A 15,188-nucleotide genomic window follows, 5' to 3' on the forward strand; every position below is an offset into this window, starting at 1 on the left:
GTGAACCTTGCATAGCTTGAACGGTGACGGCAGTGCCCGCACCGCGCCGGCCCGTTTAGCGCGTTTGCGGAGGCAAGATCACATGACAGTCCACGTCTACCTCCTCCTCTCAACCTACATCGTGCTCACACTGGAAGCAGTAAGATGATACTCTCGCCTATCTGCCCGGGCAAGATCATGTGAGTGAGCGCACTGCAGTGGTCTGCTGAGATAATATAGATACGACTATCATTCTCCCTAAGTGATGCAGGAACAGCAGTAGTAGACATGCTCAAACACACAGAATGGTCAATTGGGCGCCCCAACCGAGACCTCAAGTCCCAGAGACCGCTGAAGAAATGGCTAGGCATACCTGGCCTAGCTATTCTCACTTCATTTATCTTCTGGCGCTCACTCCAGTCATTTGACATTTCACGCTGGCGTGAGGAGAACCGCACTTCAGCGCTGAAGCCAGGCACATATCCCAGCCTGCCTCTGAAAGACATTCCTCATCATCTCACCAAATTCCAGCGCTGTTCGATACGAACACTACAGCAAGATACCGGCCTGTACTTTCTCGCCTCAGCCAAGCCTCTCGAAATGTCCGAGTTCATGGACCGAAGGCAACGCCTCGCTGAAGCCCTGCACAAGGATGGCTTCGACGCATTCGCAGTCGAGCCCGGATATACATTCTCCTACTATGCAAACGTCACTCAATCGCAATGGGAGGTATGGGAACCCGAAGAAAGGCCTTTCATCATGGTCGTAAAACCACATCTTACAGATTCAGGAAGTATCGTCGCCAACACCACATTCCTGGTTCCAGCTTTTGAAGCTCAACGTGCACGTCTGTTGCAGATGCCATTTCCCGACGAAATCGACGTGGTGACGTATGAAGAGCACTGGAATCCGTATTCCACGTTGTTGCACTCTCCCACCTTCGCCTCGCATCGTCATCAGAAGAAGACCCCGCCAAAGATGATGGTCGACGAAGAAATGCGAGACTTCATTTCGCGAGGTCTCGCACAGCACGGGTTTGAAGTCCATGGGCTCGGGGGATCTGTCGAACGCGTTCGACAGACCAAGTCACCGGCCGAAATTGGTATTCTCCGTGCAGTAAACACAGGCACCGTCGAAGCCGTACGCGCGATGCGAAAATGCCTGACTCCAGGCCTCCGCGAGGACGATGTCATGTCAGTTCTCGACAATACCATGCGTTCTGCCGGTCTGGATCCATTCTTCGACATCGTCCTCTTCGACGAGAATGCCTCCAACCCTCACGGTGGCACAGACGGGACCAAGGTATTGGAGAAGGAGACCATGGTCCTGATAGACGTTGGAGCGCACTTGTACGGCTACAGCAGCGATATTTGCAGATCCTTCTTCCCTCCCTTCTTTCCCCAAGTAGAGACAACAAAGCAAGACATTGCCGCTCTCGATGATCACCATGTGCAGGAAAAATTGCACGTTTGGAGAATCGTGTTTGATGCGCAGACTGCGTCGCTGCACGCTCTGCACGAGAATGCAAGCTGTGCTGCTGTCGATCTTGCTGCTCGTCAAGTCATCGACAACGCGGGTTATGGCCAAGCGTTTACGCATCGAGTCGGACACGGCATTGGCATCAAAGCTCACGAGAGTCCATATCTTCACAAAGGCAATACCGCAACCCTACTAAAGGCGGGCATGTGTTTCACGAGTGAACCAGGCATCTACTTGGTCGATAAATTTGGCATTCGACATGAAGATGTTTTATTGGTACGAGAAGATGGTCTTCCCGAGCTTTTGACTGGCAAACGCGCTAGTGGACCCTGGGATCCATAAGTTTTCGTCCTCCTCCATGATGTCCCTTTCGCACCAACGAACGTTGCTCCTCCGAAACTTGATGCGTGCTGCGACGCCATCAGCTTCCAAGAGAGAATGAGTCATCTAGCACGAATGAGATGGTATGCGGATCTCCCATCCTCGCCACTTTCAGCCCTTTTTCCACAGACGATCATTTTTTTTCGCGGTCTTGAAGCTGAGAGAGAAATCGGTAACGAACGGCATAGTTGCGTATATGTTTGGATTGTGTGGTGAGGCTCTCTTTTCATGATGCTGGAATGGTGACAACAGATTGCAGTGACGAGTGTGATACTCTATGTGATTGGCCGCGGTTCTGTGATTGGAGTACTTGCCGTCTTCTTACCATTGACGAAGGGGCGTGCATGAGCCGACCTGCAGTGGAATGTAATGCATGTAGATCGGCGGCTCGCCAGCATCTCTTGTTGTAAGCGGTAGCATCAGAGATCTCGGTTGTATATGTTTGTGCGTGTGAATGCTGGGGACATGCAGAGCTACCGGGCCCGAAAGTGAACAGCATCAGCGAAACTACAACCTTATGGAGAGGGTCCATGTAGGGTAGATTGGGGTATCGTGAACGAAAGTCTTTTGAGACAAAAAAACACCGGGTACTGCTTCCTGCCGACTTGCTTTCGCCTGGCCTTCCCGATCGTAGTGGAATAAGCATTGCTCAGAGCTTCAAATGACTCCCATGCTTACGAAGTCTTTCACAGCAAACTCAATTGCTCGAGCAACTTCCACACCTTCTTCCCAAACTTGATCATGCTTCCCCTTGAGCTCCAGTAGCCTCGCCCTCCGCGAACCAGAAGTCTTGAAGCCTTGCGAGGAAAGGGATTTCATCATCAGATCTGGTTGCTCCCACTCGACAAGCTCATCTTCCCGCGAATGCGCGATCACTACAAGCTTTCCATCTTCCCAGCTCGCACCAAGATCTGCGGACGTTGGGCTAGCAGCCTTCCAGTTGGCCTCTTTGGGGCCAAAAGCAGCCTCGACAAAATTGCGATAGAAAGCGCTATCGGAATGATAGCGCACCAGGGCAGGGAGGTCATACAATCCTTCGATGCCGAGAACAGCCAGCGGCGGCACCACGTTGAGCTGCAAGGCCGCAGTAGACTCGTACTGCACGCCCCAGTAACGCTTCATCAACACCTGCAGAGCTAGACAGGCGCCGCACGAGTGACCCACCAACAGATAGCGGCCTTCAAAGCGGTAGGTCTCTTGGAGATGGAGAATGCCAGCCAGTACATCGTTGATATGATCGGGATGACTGGCGTTTCGAGCGGGATCTCCTGGATTTGACGGGCTCGTAGGGTGCCATGGAGCTGGTGAGAGGCGATAATTTATGGAAGCAAATCCGGCAATGTGCTCTTCGGCGTGAGACTTGAGGAGTATATTTTGAGCTTTGTCAAAGGTGGTGGCCGTCTGCTCGGGGTCAAACCAGGCGCCACCATGGATGTACACGACCCATATGCGTTTTTGATCGTTGGCAGATGTTGGTCGAGGGATGCATGTTTGGAGAGTGTTCAGGCTGGACGCGTTTCCATAATGAATGTCGGTGCGGAACTGCGGCCACTCATCCGTAAGGGTCACACCCATTGCTGCTGCCGCTACTGCTGCTGTACTCTCTGACGGCTAGCGGAGGAAGGTTCAGGTTTCGTGTGACTCACAACCGAGTGGTCAGATGGAGAACGGGAGACGCCTCGTTGTTGCCACTAACGGGGCAGAAATGTCAGAAAAGGCAGGATCACTGGTTGTCGTTGGGCAGCACGACGGGAGTGTGATGAGGTGGTTTAAGGGCCTTATGGGGCGGCCTTATGGCTCAGGCAGACAGGCAGGCAGGCATTTTCACAGCCCACTGTGAAGCTGAGCTGAGCTGAACCCAGGGCCCAATGTTCGTACACGGGCAAGCTAGTTCAAGGTTTCAGGTGGTGCAACCCGTCCCATGCACCTGCAATCCTCCATCTCAGGTAGGTAGGTAGTACAGTCACACTAGGAGGTACAGATAGTGAGTGAGTTGAGTTGAGTGATAGTGAGCGAGTGAGTGAGTGATATCAGCCTGTACCTATGGCCAAGCCGCAGCAGTCCCTCGTTGGGGCACATGCACGTCGCTGCGAAGGCAATAGTGATTACATGTACCTATACCGTACAGTACGGTAGTCCCAGGTTAAGTGCCTTTGTGCGCCTCGCCTAGCCTCGCCTTGCGGACGGAGAGTCGGACGACGGTTGACGGAGACAGATTGGCAGCGGCAGCACCCACACACACCCCTCCAGGGCTCCAGCGTGGATCGTTGTGGCTGCTGCCGGCCTCGTCCTCGTCAGTGTGCGTTCAGCCTGCCTCCAGAGTGCAAGGATGGCCTGTAATCCGCGAGCAATGACGTAGCGCTAGTAATTCCACGCGTTGGGCTCCTTCCTTCTTTTCCAGCGTGAGATCACTCCGATCGCCAGTCCAGTCTCCCTAGTGCACCCACTTCGCAGTAGCAACAACCACAGCAACAGCAACAGCAACGACAGCATCAACCAGTATCAATCACGACCACCACGACTACCATCAGCCGTCTTGGCCATCGACGGCTCCAGGCACACCAACTCACCACTCGAACTCTAACCCAAGCTGAAACCACAGCACCGCCACAGCTCGCCCTGCCCTCAACTTCACTTGGACCTGGCCGCTGTGCTGCCCCGCTGGACCCGAACTCTTGCCAGCGCGCGCACCTACGTACGTAGGAGGAAGTAGGAGGTACAGGTAGCAAGATCCATCATCCTTGGGCCTCTGGCGCAGCAAACATCTGAGGAGAGATTCTTGTCACCGACCGACGCATCGACACCCTCCGATCCGCCTCGCTGAACCTACCTGCCTGAGCATCAACAATCTTCCCTCGCACCTGCCGCGCCTGCGTCCGCTTCATCATCGACAAGCAGCGACAAAAACCAGCGCAGCACCACTTCCTGCATCCATTCTCCCCTCACTCACTACAATACCTTACCTACTCCCTCTTCATCTATCCTCTCCCGCCTACCTCACCTCACCATCGTTCTGACAACACCCCACTTCTTCCCTTCCGCTCTGCCTGCGGCCTGAGCCCCGCCGTCGACCACCGTCAAAATGAGCACCTACGACGACGACTACTACGAGCCGCGACGCTACCGCAGCGTGAGTGTCTGACCCCAGCCCTACGTGCAAGACCCCCAAACTGACTAGTCTACCAAAGGTTCGCACCCGCCCACGTGACAGAGACGAGCCGGACTACGTTCGCGAAGAAACATACATTGAGCGAGGCAAGGGTCCTGGCCCGCGCGGCACAGAAATGGTCTACCGCGGCCGCGAAGAGAGCATTGAGGACATTCCCCGCGACTTCCCCCCTCCAGGACGTGACCGCGGTTACGACGACGACGACTACTACGATGCTCCTCGTCGCAGCAAGAGTGCAGGAGGCAGAGGCCGGCGCTCAGACTATGATGATGATCGATACACCGACCGCGATGTCGCGGCAGCTGCAGGAGCCGGTGCAGGATATGCAGCGGGACGTCGCCGACACCGCGACGATCGTGGCTACGACTCGGACTACTCTCGCTCGCCGCCTCGCAAGCCCGAGCGCAAGAAGTCAGGTCTGGAAGACGCACTCGGTGGACTGGGTCTTGGAGGCCTCGCCGCTGGCATTCTCGGCAACAGAGACAGCAACCGCGACAGATCACCAGGCGGCCGCTCCACTCGTTCTCGTGCTCGAAGCCGACGCGGCTACTCCTCGAGCCGAAGCAGGTCTCGTGGCGGCGGAGGCGACAAGAACAGAACCGAGCGCAAGTGGGCCCAAGCAGCTCAAGCAGCACTCGTCGCTGGCGCTGTCGAAGCCTTTCGATCACGCAATGAGGCAGGTCCGTGGACTGGAGAAAAAGGCAGACGTATTGCGACTGCCGCCATTGGTGCCGGTGGGATCGATGGTTTGATCGACCGCGACCCCAACAAGAAGTCCAAGCGCCATCTTGCCGAAGCTGTCATTGGAGGTCTGGCTGCCAATCGACTCGCCAACGGACCGCGCTCCAAGTCTCGTGGTCGCGGATACGACTCTCGCGATGTCTCACCTGATGCTCGATCGATGCGCTCTGGACGCAGCCGCAGCCGAAGCATCATCGACAGACTTCGCGGTCGCTCGCAGTCTCGCGGACGGGCCCCGAGTGAGAATGGTGGTGGCGGAGGAATCGGTACTCTGGGAAAGGTAGCAGGTGCCGGCGCGGCAGCTGTTGGCCTCAAGAAGCTTTATGACCGCGCACGCTCCAAATCACGTGGGAGGCGCTCACCTTCACGCGACTCCAGCGCAGACTCGTATGTGCCCTCCCGCCGTCGTCCCCGTGATCAGCGCCGCTCACAAGGTTCAGATACCGGCAGTATTCGCCGGACAGACGATCGCGACGGTCCTGGCGGTCGCGAAGTCGCTCGCGGTTCTAGAGGCGTCAGCACCATTGTAGCTGGCGGCGGAGGCGGTGCGAAAGGAAAGGGCGTGAATGATTCAAGTGATAGTAGTTCTACCACCGATATGGAGAAGACTCGGAAGCATATGCGTGGCAAGGAGTTGATTACGGCCGGTCTCGCCACTGTGGCGACTATTCATGCGGCGCATGGCGTGTATTCAAGTATGGAGGCTCATGAAAAGAGACATCGTCTGGTCGCTGAGGGAGAAATGAGCCCCGAAGAAGCTCGTAAAAAACAGACCAAGGCTTGGATCCAAGACGCTGCAGCAGTGGGTATTGCTGCGCTTGGTATCAAGGGTGCTTTCTCCGAGTGGAAGGAAATGAACGAACAGAGGTATGACTTCGACCCTGCATCTCGACATGAGTGACGAGCTAACCGATGTTGTTTCTATAGACGTGAGATTCAGGAGATCGAAAAGCGGAAGGCAGGTCGTCGCAAGAAGCGCATCGCACGGCAAAAGCAAGAGGAGATGGAGAGACATGAGCGTATGATGAACATTCTCGAAAAGAATCCTCAACTTGCTGTTGGCTATCAGATGCAGCAAACCGGCTATCTCCCTAATAATCTGGGCGCCATACCTGCACCTGATCAAAGTGGCAACCCATACGCTTCTGGCCCCAGGTACTAGAGGCACCATCGACACCCCTCGCATTCCACCTACGGTCATTACGAGAATCGCCCGACGACTCACCCACAGCACCACCATCGCGACTGGGCAGGTCCTCCGGATTGAAGCAGACGCAATATTTACGATGGTGCTGGGGAACTTTCTCGGCGAGACTCTTGGTTCTATACGACAAATTCTAGCGACTCTCTTCCTCTTTCCAGCGAACAGACGACGACTTCATGGGCATACGAGAAACAGACTACGATGCATGAGATGGCGAGCAAGCTGCATGATACCACCGGCAGGGCAGACGCGGCAGATTACTACGCGCTACGATATCATGATGACCATGATGCACTATGGAGAGGAGCGATCAAGTGCGATGAGCGCTGAGATTACTTGATTCCGTAGATTCACTTGGTCCGTTTTCCTTGATTAATTGTGTAAGATTTCTTACTCTATACACTGCCTCTGTGACTGCTGCACTGATGCTGTTCTTTCTTGACATGTGACCCTGAAATTGCACATGTCGCTGACCTGGCTAACATTGCAGTGGTACTATTTATGGCTGAAGCACTACTGTAGGTACTCTGGAGAGTGACCATTTTTAAGCTTTGTCATCAGATGCTCTAATTCCGCGATAAGATTGCGCAATATATATAAGCCAAGCAGATCGTATAACATGCCTACCGTATACGTACATTCGACAGCTGGGAACGTTTTTTTTCTTTCGCATTTATATATCAAACAACAATGTCGGCTACAATAAAGCAGAAGGAGAAGAGTAAGAAGATGGAAGAAGTCTTTACTCTGTGGAGCTTTTTGCCCACTTCGACACAGATTGTTCTACCCACCCAGACTACGTCTGCTCATGCATCAACGACGGCGACGACGGCGAAGACATCGAAGACGTCAACGACAAAGTCAATGAAATGTACTGCTACAAGATGACCTTGAAAACATTGATACCAACGATGACGACGATAAGGACAAGGAGGACAAGAAGGACAAGAAGAGAGAGTCTAGTGTCATTGTCGTTATCATCATCATCATCATCATCATTGTTACGAGAGAAGACGATTGGAGAGGGAGAGGGAGAGGGAGAAATTGGTGGTAGTGGGGAAAAGATGAGGATCGGGGGATGGGGGATGGATGGATGATGGATGAGTTAATTCAATGATTTGAGATTGGGGATTGGGGAGACGAGGAATTATTGGTACTATTGAGGGGGGGAGTCTAATTACCTGATCTAAAGTCGAAAGGGAAGGAAATTTGAAAGTTGCTGTAATCGATGCAGGAAGGAAGGATGGAAGGAAGGAAGGAAGGAAGGATTTGTTTATTTTATTATTATTTATTTGTTAATATTGGATTGCGGGATTGATTATTGGACTGGACTGGACTGGGCTGGTTTTATACAGTGAAAGGAGACTCTTTACCTGATCTATCTATCTAGTTGGGGGTTGGGCTGTGATGGTGATGGTGATGGTGATACATGTAGTGATGGTGATAGTGTCTCTTCATGCATTCTATTAAGCCTAACACACACACACACACACACACATACCTATACATACCTAAACATCAATCATCTCCACACTCAACGACCTCATGTACCGATCTTATGTACTTCACTCAGTCATTCATTCATCCATTCTTTATCCCATCCAAATAAGCCACCAATCGTTTCTTAATCACCACCCCAACAATTTTTCCCGTCCCTTCCTCCGTAATCATCAAATATCTGAGTCCCAATTTCCCAAACATTTCTACTGCATATTCCATTGGTGCTACAGCTGAAAGTGTCAGAGGGGTTCGATCGACGAAATGGGAAAGGTCGATGATGTTTTCTTGTTCTTGTTCTTCTTGCTCTTCTTCTTCTTCTCCTGACGGAGCAGCAGCCGCAGAGCTAAGCAAACGGACTTCTTCCATATTCTGATCATTGTGTAATCCACTCAACGAACCAAGTCCGAATTCCAGTTCAGCTTGCCCAAGATAACCTTGCAGAATCCCCGTAGTTTGATTTACAAGAACCAATCCCGCATCCATCAGCCCTCTAGCCTGGAGCTGATGAAGTTTCTTCACCAACAGCGCTCTCGAAACCGTATTCGAATGATCGGGAACATTCACCGTAATTTCATCCATAGTCTGTTTCGGCGGAAGAATCTCTGCAACAATAGCATGCTGAGGTAATTTTTGCACAAGTTGCATAGAATGGTCGATATCGAGAAAGGGATGTCCGAGGACGTTTTGGGCGAGATCGTAGACGCTTTCTTTGCCGCCGAGAGAGTCGGCGACCCATTTGGATGTGAGAATGGCGAGCATGTGCGGCACGGTGTATTCGAGTTCGCCGGTGAGTTCGAACATGACGACGACGAGGGAGACGGTCATGCGTGAGACTCCGGCGAGGAAGGAGGCGGCGCCGACCATGGCGAAGATGCCTGGAGAGATTCCTGGGATGAGTTGGCCTGTGAGTCTGCCGAAGAATGCACCGGCGTCTCTGGAGAGGTGTCAGATTCAAAGTTGGTGAGGCAGGGGGGGAAATGGGAGATGGCTTGAAAAACTGCCGAAAACTTACAATGAAGGTATGATGATACCACTGGGCACTTTGATGCCAAATGTGACGATGGTGAGGATGAGTTTGGTCAGTGTCCCGTGAACAAGAAAGCCATAGTACCCGGAACGATTCTCGAAGCTCTCTTGCTGGCAGACCCAGGTGTGTCGCGAGTCATCATCACGACAGTCAACGAGCAAGTTCTTGATGATCACGTCTCCAGGCTCGCGGGTGAGGGGGTTGGGATACTGCAGCAGAACAGTGACGAGAACGACCAGGAAGACCTCCAGGACCGGGTGATTCTTGATGATGCTGAACGAGCGAAACCACTTACTCCAGATGTAATTGAGTTTGCAAAAGAGGCCACCAAACACGCCACCTACAATTCCGAGAAAGATAAAGGCCAGATAATGGACGGGACTATAGGAAGTGCCGTAGTTGGTCTCGAAGAGCACGAGCTTTCCCGTACCATTTGGGTTCAATGCCCGGAGCACCATGGCAGCGCAGAGTGAGCATAAGAACGCTCTCCACAGCACTTTCCGAGGAAAATATGTCGAGATTTCCTCGTATGCGAAGAGCACACCACCGATAGGAGCGCCAAATGCAACACTCAACCCAGCCGCACACGCCGCGGACAGAATTTCTCTCATCTTACGACCATTGTCGCGGTACTTGTGGAAACATTTCGCGACGAGGTAGCCCACACTCGTAGCAATGTGTACAAACGGGCCCTCTTTGCCCAGACACATACCCGTTGCCACTGCGAAGACGGCGCCAATAGCCTTGACGGCGAGAATTTGGAAATCGAGAAATCCTGGTATGACGAAGCCAGAAAGGATAGTTTTGATCTCGGGGATCCCTGAGCCCGCTGCCATGTACATGCTTTTGCCCGCTACTGGTGCTGGCTGTTGTTTGCTGCTCTGATCCCTATCACCATAGCCTGGAGCCGTAGCCGGGAGAGACCGCTTCGTCAAGAGCGTGACACTGCCACTGATGATACCGTACGCGAGGGCAAAGCCCAGATAGGCGAGGAAAAGGGATGCGTAGCTCGAAGACCAGGGCTTCCAATGCACGCAGTCCAATCCCGCGCCGTCGTCGTCCGCTGCGATGGGTAGGTTGGTAAGTGGTGTCCGATTGGCACAACATGCTTCTCGAGTCTTGAAAGGATTGGGCGAGCAGTAGCCGAGTTTCCAATCGCTGACGGTCGCTTCGGCGACATCGACGAGAAAGGCTACGCAGGCTGTCAGACTGCCGATGAGCGCTGCTGCAATCCATCCGGAAGCTTGATCGAAGTACTTGATGAGCTGGAATCGGATGCCCTTTCGTTCACCGATGAATCGGAATCGGTACGAGTCTTTGACCTGTGTAGATTAACAACACACACATATTAATATTCATTAGCATAAAATCTGTCCTCGTCTTGTCCTTTTTTCTTCTGTGGCCTGGTAGAATCTTACCAGATCGTGCAGCCAGTCAATCGTCGTATAATCATTGTAGGCCAATCTCTCTCCCACCGACGCATCATACAGATTCTGCTCGTCTTTGGTTAAATGGCTCTGCACCATCGACTCCACATCTTCGTCCAACCTGACGATATGATTCTGGTTCAAGCTGGCCTCCAGAAGTGGTGCCCTCTCGTCGCTCTCCATAGTTCCCAATTCCCACCGCCCGCGCTAGTCAGAGTTGACAAGACAATCAACAATGAATATCACAATACTAAAAGCTCATCAAACGAGGTGATGGGGCTAGTAGGGGAATGAATGTTCTGCTCTACCTGATAAACTCTACTCAACTTTTACTCCTCTTCCTCAACGGACGGACAGGCAGCCAGCCACATGATGATGATGATGATGATGTTCTTTTGATAGATACAGGCATAATAAGTACTACTATACCGTTACGATAAGGCTCGGAGGGGGGGGGGGGGGGAACTGATAAGAAAAGGTCACCACTCACCACTCACTCACCAGCCACTCTGCTGCGCATCTCTCGTAGGTCCGTCTATCCCTACCTACCTGGGAGGTAGTACCTTACCCTTTTATCTGCAGCTATCTGACCTTTCGCGTCATGTTTTGTTCTCGTTTGCCGCGGCGTGTCATCATCATCATTATCGCCGTCGTCGTCGTGTCTGCCATCAGCCTGCAAAGAGAGAGAGAGAGAGAGAGAGAGAGAGAGAGAGGGAGAGGAAGGCCAAGTTGTCAACAACGTCAACAACGTCGACTCGCTGGAAATATTTTTGCCTCGAGTGTTTTTGTGTCACGCGACCAATCTAGAACTACCTTCTACCAGGACTAGGTACATTACTTGTCCACGGCTGTAGGAGCCTTTTTAAAACTACCTATGGCGTCGTCGGTCCCTATTGTACCTAGGTAAGCCTGCCCGGTAAGGTAAGGTAGTTGGGGCCAAAAATGACAAAAGTGGTGGTGGAATACATCATCGACCTGGGAAGAACAACGACGAATAGAATCATCGGAACTACATGTAGTCATCATACAAGAATCGCATCTTATGTATTCTCTTCTAGCAGCAGAAATTGTGCAAAGCGAGCTATTAATGACAGACAATAACCTCATAATAGCCCGACTATTTGAGTATCTCCTAACATCAGGAGTAGTTTTGAGGGACAACCTCCCGTAAAAGAGAAAAAGAAAAAAAGTGCCAAGACTATATCCCCCCTCTGTACCTCGCCGAACCATAGTTCGGTTCAGCTTCCAATCGCGTAAAAAGGTCCATGGGGCCGGCCTCTTTTTTTTTCTTTGCAAAATGGTTTATTATAATGGCTAGCGAGATGCATATGCCGCCGCCGCCATTCGTTTACCCCTCGGAGCTACCCACCTACATAGATAGTTACATAGGTACAACACAGAGAGGGAGAGGGGGATTAGACATTGGGGAGAATTTGTTATATTGAAAGGAGAGGAAAGATGCATGGACGAGCGAGGTTTGTTTTTCGAGAGGAAAACCGATCGAGCATATTTTATTCCCGTGCTTCGGCAAGCTATGGAGAGAGAGAGAAAGAAAAAAAAGGGTTCTTCCTCTCTCTCTCTATCTCCTTCTTTCGTCTTCTTCACCTGGCTGGGCACGATTTCACATGCTTGAGGGCCCTTGCAGAGCGCCCCGCTTCCCACGAGCAAAAGGGTCAGGGTAAGGTACTGTACCTCTCCTACTGTAGTTCGTGTCTACCTTAAGTCGAAATTCGTTTGCTCCGTCCAGTCAGGTACAGGACAAGAGAGCGAGCAGAATAGAAGAGCACAACACTGCACAGCACAGCACAGGAAGGAGAAGAAGAAGAAGAGTAAGGAGAAAAAGGAGAAGAAGAGGAAGAAGAAGAGAAGAGAAGAGACCTTTGTCGTTCACAATTATATTTTATCTCTCTCTCTCTCCCTTTCTCTCTCTCTCGCTTTCCCTTCCTCCCTTCCTCCCTCCCTGCAGTGCGGTCTCCATATATCGACCGACTTGAGAAGGCTAGCATCGGCAGACCAGAGACTCTCTCCCTCTCCCTCTCACTCTCTCTCCCACCCCACCCAAAACTCGTCGATTGCGACAAATTTCCCCCCGCCTGCCAGCCTGGCCGGGCTGCGAAGCATGAGAAGCGACATTGTCATCCGCAGCAGCAGCAGCAGCCACCATGTCGGCCTCACATCCTCCTCCAGGACCTCCTCCTCATGACGCAACATCCACAGACCCGCAACCCTCCCGCACCGACTCGCCGCTCTCTCTACGACACATTGCCCTGAAATTCGACAACGCCGCGCCCGAAGCGAGTGCATTGCGGCTCGTCGAAGCATTGGATCCGACGTGGAAGACTGAAGAAGGGCCAGTGGAATTCATCCGTTTCACAGATGGAATTACAAACACGCTCATGAAAGCTGTCAAACGACGAGCGGGCTTGAGCGCGTTAGAAGTGGATCGGAATGCGATTTTGTTGCGAGCATATGGACAGGGAACGGATGTCTTGATTGATCGCGAACGCGAATTGCGCGCACACATGTTGTTGGCGAGTATTGGACTTGCGCCGCGGTTACTTGCGCGCTTTGATAATGGTTTGATGTATGCTTTTATTCCGGGCCATGTTTGCTCGCATGTGGATTTGGCAAAGCCCGACGTCTATCGACAGGTTGCGAAGAGGTTGGGGGAATGGCATTCGTTGCCTATTGCTGCTATTACTTCGACGCCTCTTTTGGACTGTGAGGAAGATGCTCAGAAGAAGCGGGACGTGGCTGCGAAGCCTGTCAATGGCAACAGCAACAACAGCAACAACAAAAACAACACACGCCCGTATCCCAACACGTGGACGACAATGCGCTCGTGGATCGAAGTCTTGCCCAGAAATACGGACGAGGAGCGACAGCGGGTCAAGACGATTGAAACCGAGCTTGCTTGGGTAGAATCGAAACTGGGTCACACTGTTTTCGACCAGAAAGCTTTTGTTTTTGCACAGTAAGGCTCCCTGGTTCCGCAGAGAAAAAAGAAACGGGACAATACCACCTTCCAGATGAAAGCGCTAATCATATGCCCCCTTCCCCCAAAGTCACGACTTACTATGTGGCAACGTGATTGTGGACATTCACTCCGACGCCAAAGAGAAGCCCGTGAGCTTCATCGACTACGAGTACGCCACGCCCGGGCCCGCTGCCTTTGACATTGCGAACCACTTCGCCGAATGGGCAGGTTACGACTGCGACCATGCCTGTGTGCCCACCAAAGCCCAACGGAGAGAGTTCATCCAGCAATACGTCGCTTCCTACAGATATCACACCATCTCCGACGCCCCAACGACCATTGAAATCGACTTCCAGAAAGACATTGATACCCTGTTTGTGCAGGTCGACCTGTTTCGTGGTCTTCCCGGATTTTACGTACGTATAAACTACCTGACATTTAGTTGTACCACCTTGTATAGCCAAGCCAGTTGAATGTGTGCAAATGCTGACAATCTTTTTTCTTTTCTTTCGAGCACAGTGGGGCATATGGGCTCTCATCCAAGCAACAATTAGTCAAATTGATTTCGACTATAGTAAGTTTGCAGAAGGTCGATTCAAGGAATACTGGTCGTGGAAAGAGGAGGTCACGGGCGAGCGCAAAAAGGCAGGCAGAGAGCAGTACGTACGAGAGAAGAAGTGGGCTTCTTGAGGAGGATACGAAGATGATGATGACGAAGAAGAGGAGCATGATGGAGAAGAAGAAGAGGAGCATGAAGAAGAAGAAGAGGATGAAGAAGCAGGAAGAAAGGATACTATAATTACTGGTGGGTTGGTGGGTTGGATATCCAGATGGAGGAGGAACAAGCCGCAGACAGATGTTCAACCACAGGCTCGGCAGACTTGTTGTCGGTGGTAGTGTTGTTGTCGTCGGTTGTGGTGTTGTTGTCGTTGGTGTTTGTTGTTGAGATGACAAAAAATGAGCAAGCAGGCAGGCGCGGGTGGGGTCTCACTCTTTCTTTCCGTTTGCTTTTTTGTTTCTTTTTTTGGAGGGGAGAAAAAAACAAAAGAAAGTCGAGTCGGTTGTTGTTGTTGTACAGCGAATGCCCTTTTCTTCTTTTTGGCCTGGATTCCATGTTCGCTGCTTGAAAGGAGAAAAGGAAGAACAAAACAAAAAAACTCATCACGGTTCAACAGGACGACACACGGTTGTTTCGCGTGTCAACACAGCCAATTCTTTTTGGTATTTCTGGCTTCGAGCTTCAACACGATACCCGCCACTGGTTTTATAGCGGCTTTCAAGCCTGGATGTGCATAGGACAAGGG

General features: G+C 51.9%; 5 protein-coding genes across 5 annotated transcripts; 3 read left to right on the top strand and 2 right to left on the bottom strand.

Annotated features, from left to right (window-relative positions):
* Positions 1-144: 144 nt before the first annotated feature.
* On the top strand, positions 145-3,610 carry SEPMUDRAFT_161008 (Creatinase/aminopeptidase; the record flags this gene model as incomplete). The annotated part of the gene is made up of 2 exons (XM_016907918.1): positions 145-179; positions 468-3,610. 2 exons carry the CDS (start codon positions 145-147, stop codon positions 1,798-1,800), a joined length of 1,368 nt encoding a protein of 455 aa, XP_016765949.1. The 3' UTR covers positions 1,801-3,610.
* SEPMUDRAFT_146760 (alpha/beta-hydrolase) lies at positions 1,287-3,610 on the bottom strand. Its single transcript, XM_016903847.1, has one exon. The coding sequence runs from the start codon at positions 3,412-3,414 to the stop codon at positions 2,497-2,499; it is 918 nt and encodes a 305-aa protein (XP_016765950.1). The 5' UTR covers positions 3,415-3,610; the 3' UTR covers positions 1,287-2,496.
* A 669-nt stretch (positions 3,611-4,279) lies between these two features.
* Positions 4,280-7,318, top strand: SEPMUDRAFT_146761 (uncharacterized protein). The gene is made up of 3 exons (XM_016903848.1): positions 4,280-4,969; positions 5,028-6,616; positions 6,677-7,318. Exons 1-3 carry the CDS (start codon positions 4,922-4,924, stop codon positions 6,909-6,911), a joined length of 1,872 nt encoding a protein of 623 aa, XP_016765951.1. The 5' UTR covers positions 4,280-4,921; the 3' UTR covers positions 6,912-7,318.
* Positions 7,319-8,430: 1,112 nt separating this feature from the next.
* SEPMUDRAFT_123145 (Voltage_CLC-domain-containing protein) lies at positions 8,431-11,328 on the bottom strand. Its single transcript, XM_016901829.1, has 3 exons — positions 10,899-11,328; positions 9,466-10,802; positions 8,431-9,387 (listed from the first exon to the last, which is right to left on the bottom strand). Exons 1-3 carry the CDS (start codon positions 11,088-11,090, stop codon positions 8,535-8,537), a joined length of 2,382 nt encoding a protein of 793 aa, XP_016765952.1. The 5' UTR covers positions 11,091-11,328; the 3' UTR covers positions 8,431-8,534.
* Positions 11,329-12,618: 1,290 nt separating this feature from the next.
* Positions 12,619-15,186, top strand: SEPMUDRAFT_146763 (kinase-like protein). The gene is made up of 3 exons (XM_016903849.1): positions 12,619-13,881; positions 13,973-14,300; positions 14,404-15,186. The coding sequence occupies exons 1-3, from the start codon at positions 13,070-13,072 to the stop codon at positions 14,572-14,574; spliced, it is 1,311 nt and encodes a 436-aa protein (XP_016765953.1). The 5' UTR covers positions 12,619-13,069; the 3' UTR covers positions 14,575-15,186.
* The last annotated feature ends 2 nt before the right edge of the window (positions 15,187-15,188 follow it).

The sequence above is a fragment of the Sphaerulina musiva genome (assembly GCF_000320565.1).
Source record: "Sphaerulina musiva SO2202 unplaced genomic scaffold SEPMUscaffold_1, whole genome shotgun sequence".
Lineage (NCBI taxonomy): Eukaryota > Fungi > Ascomycota > Dothideomycetes > Mycosphaerellales > Mycosphaerellaceae > Sphaerulina > Sphaerulina musiva.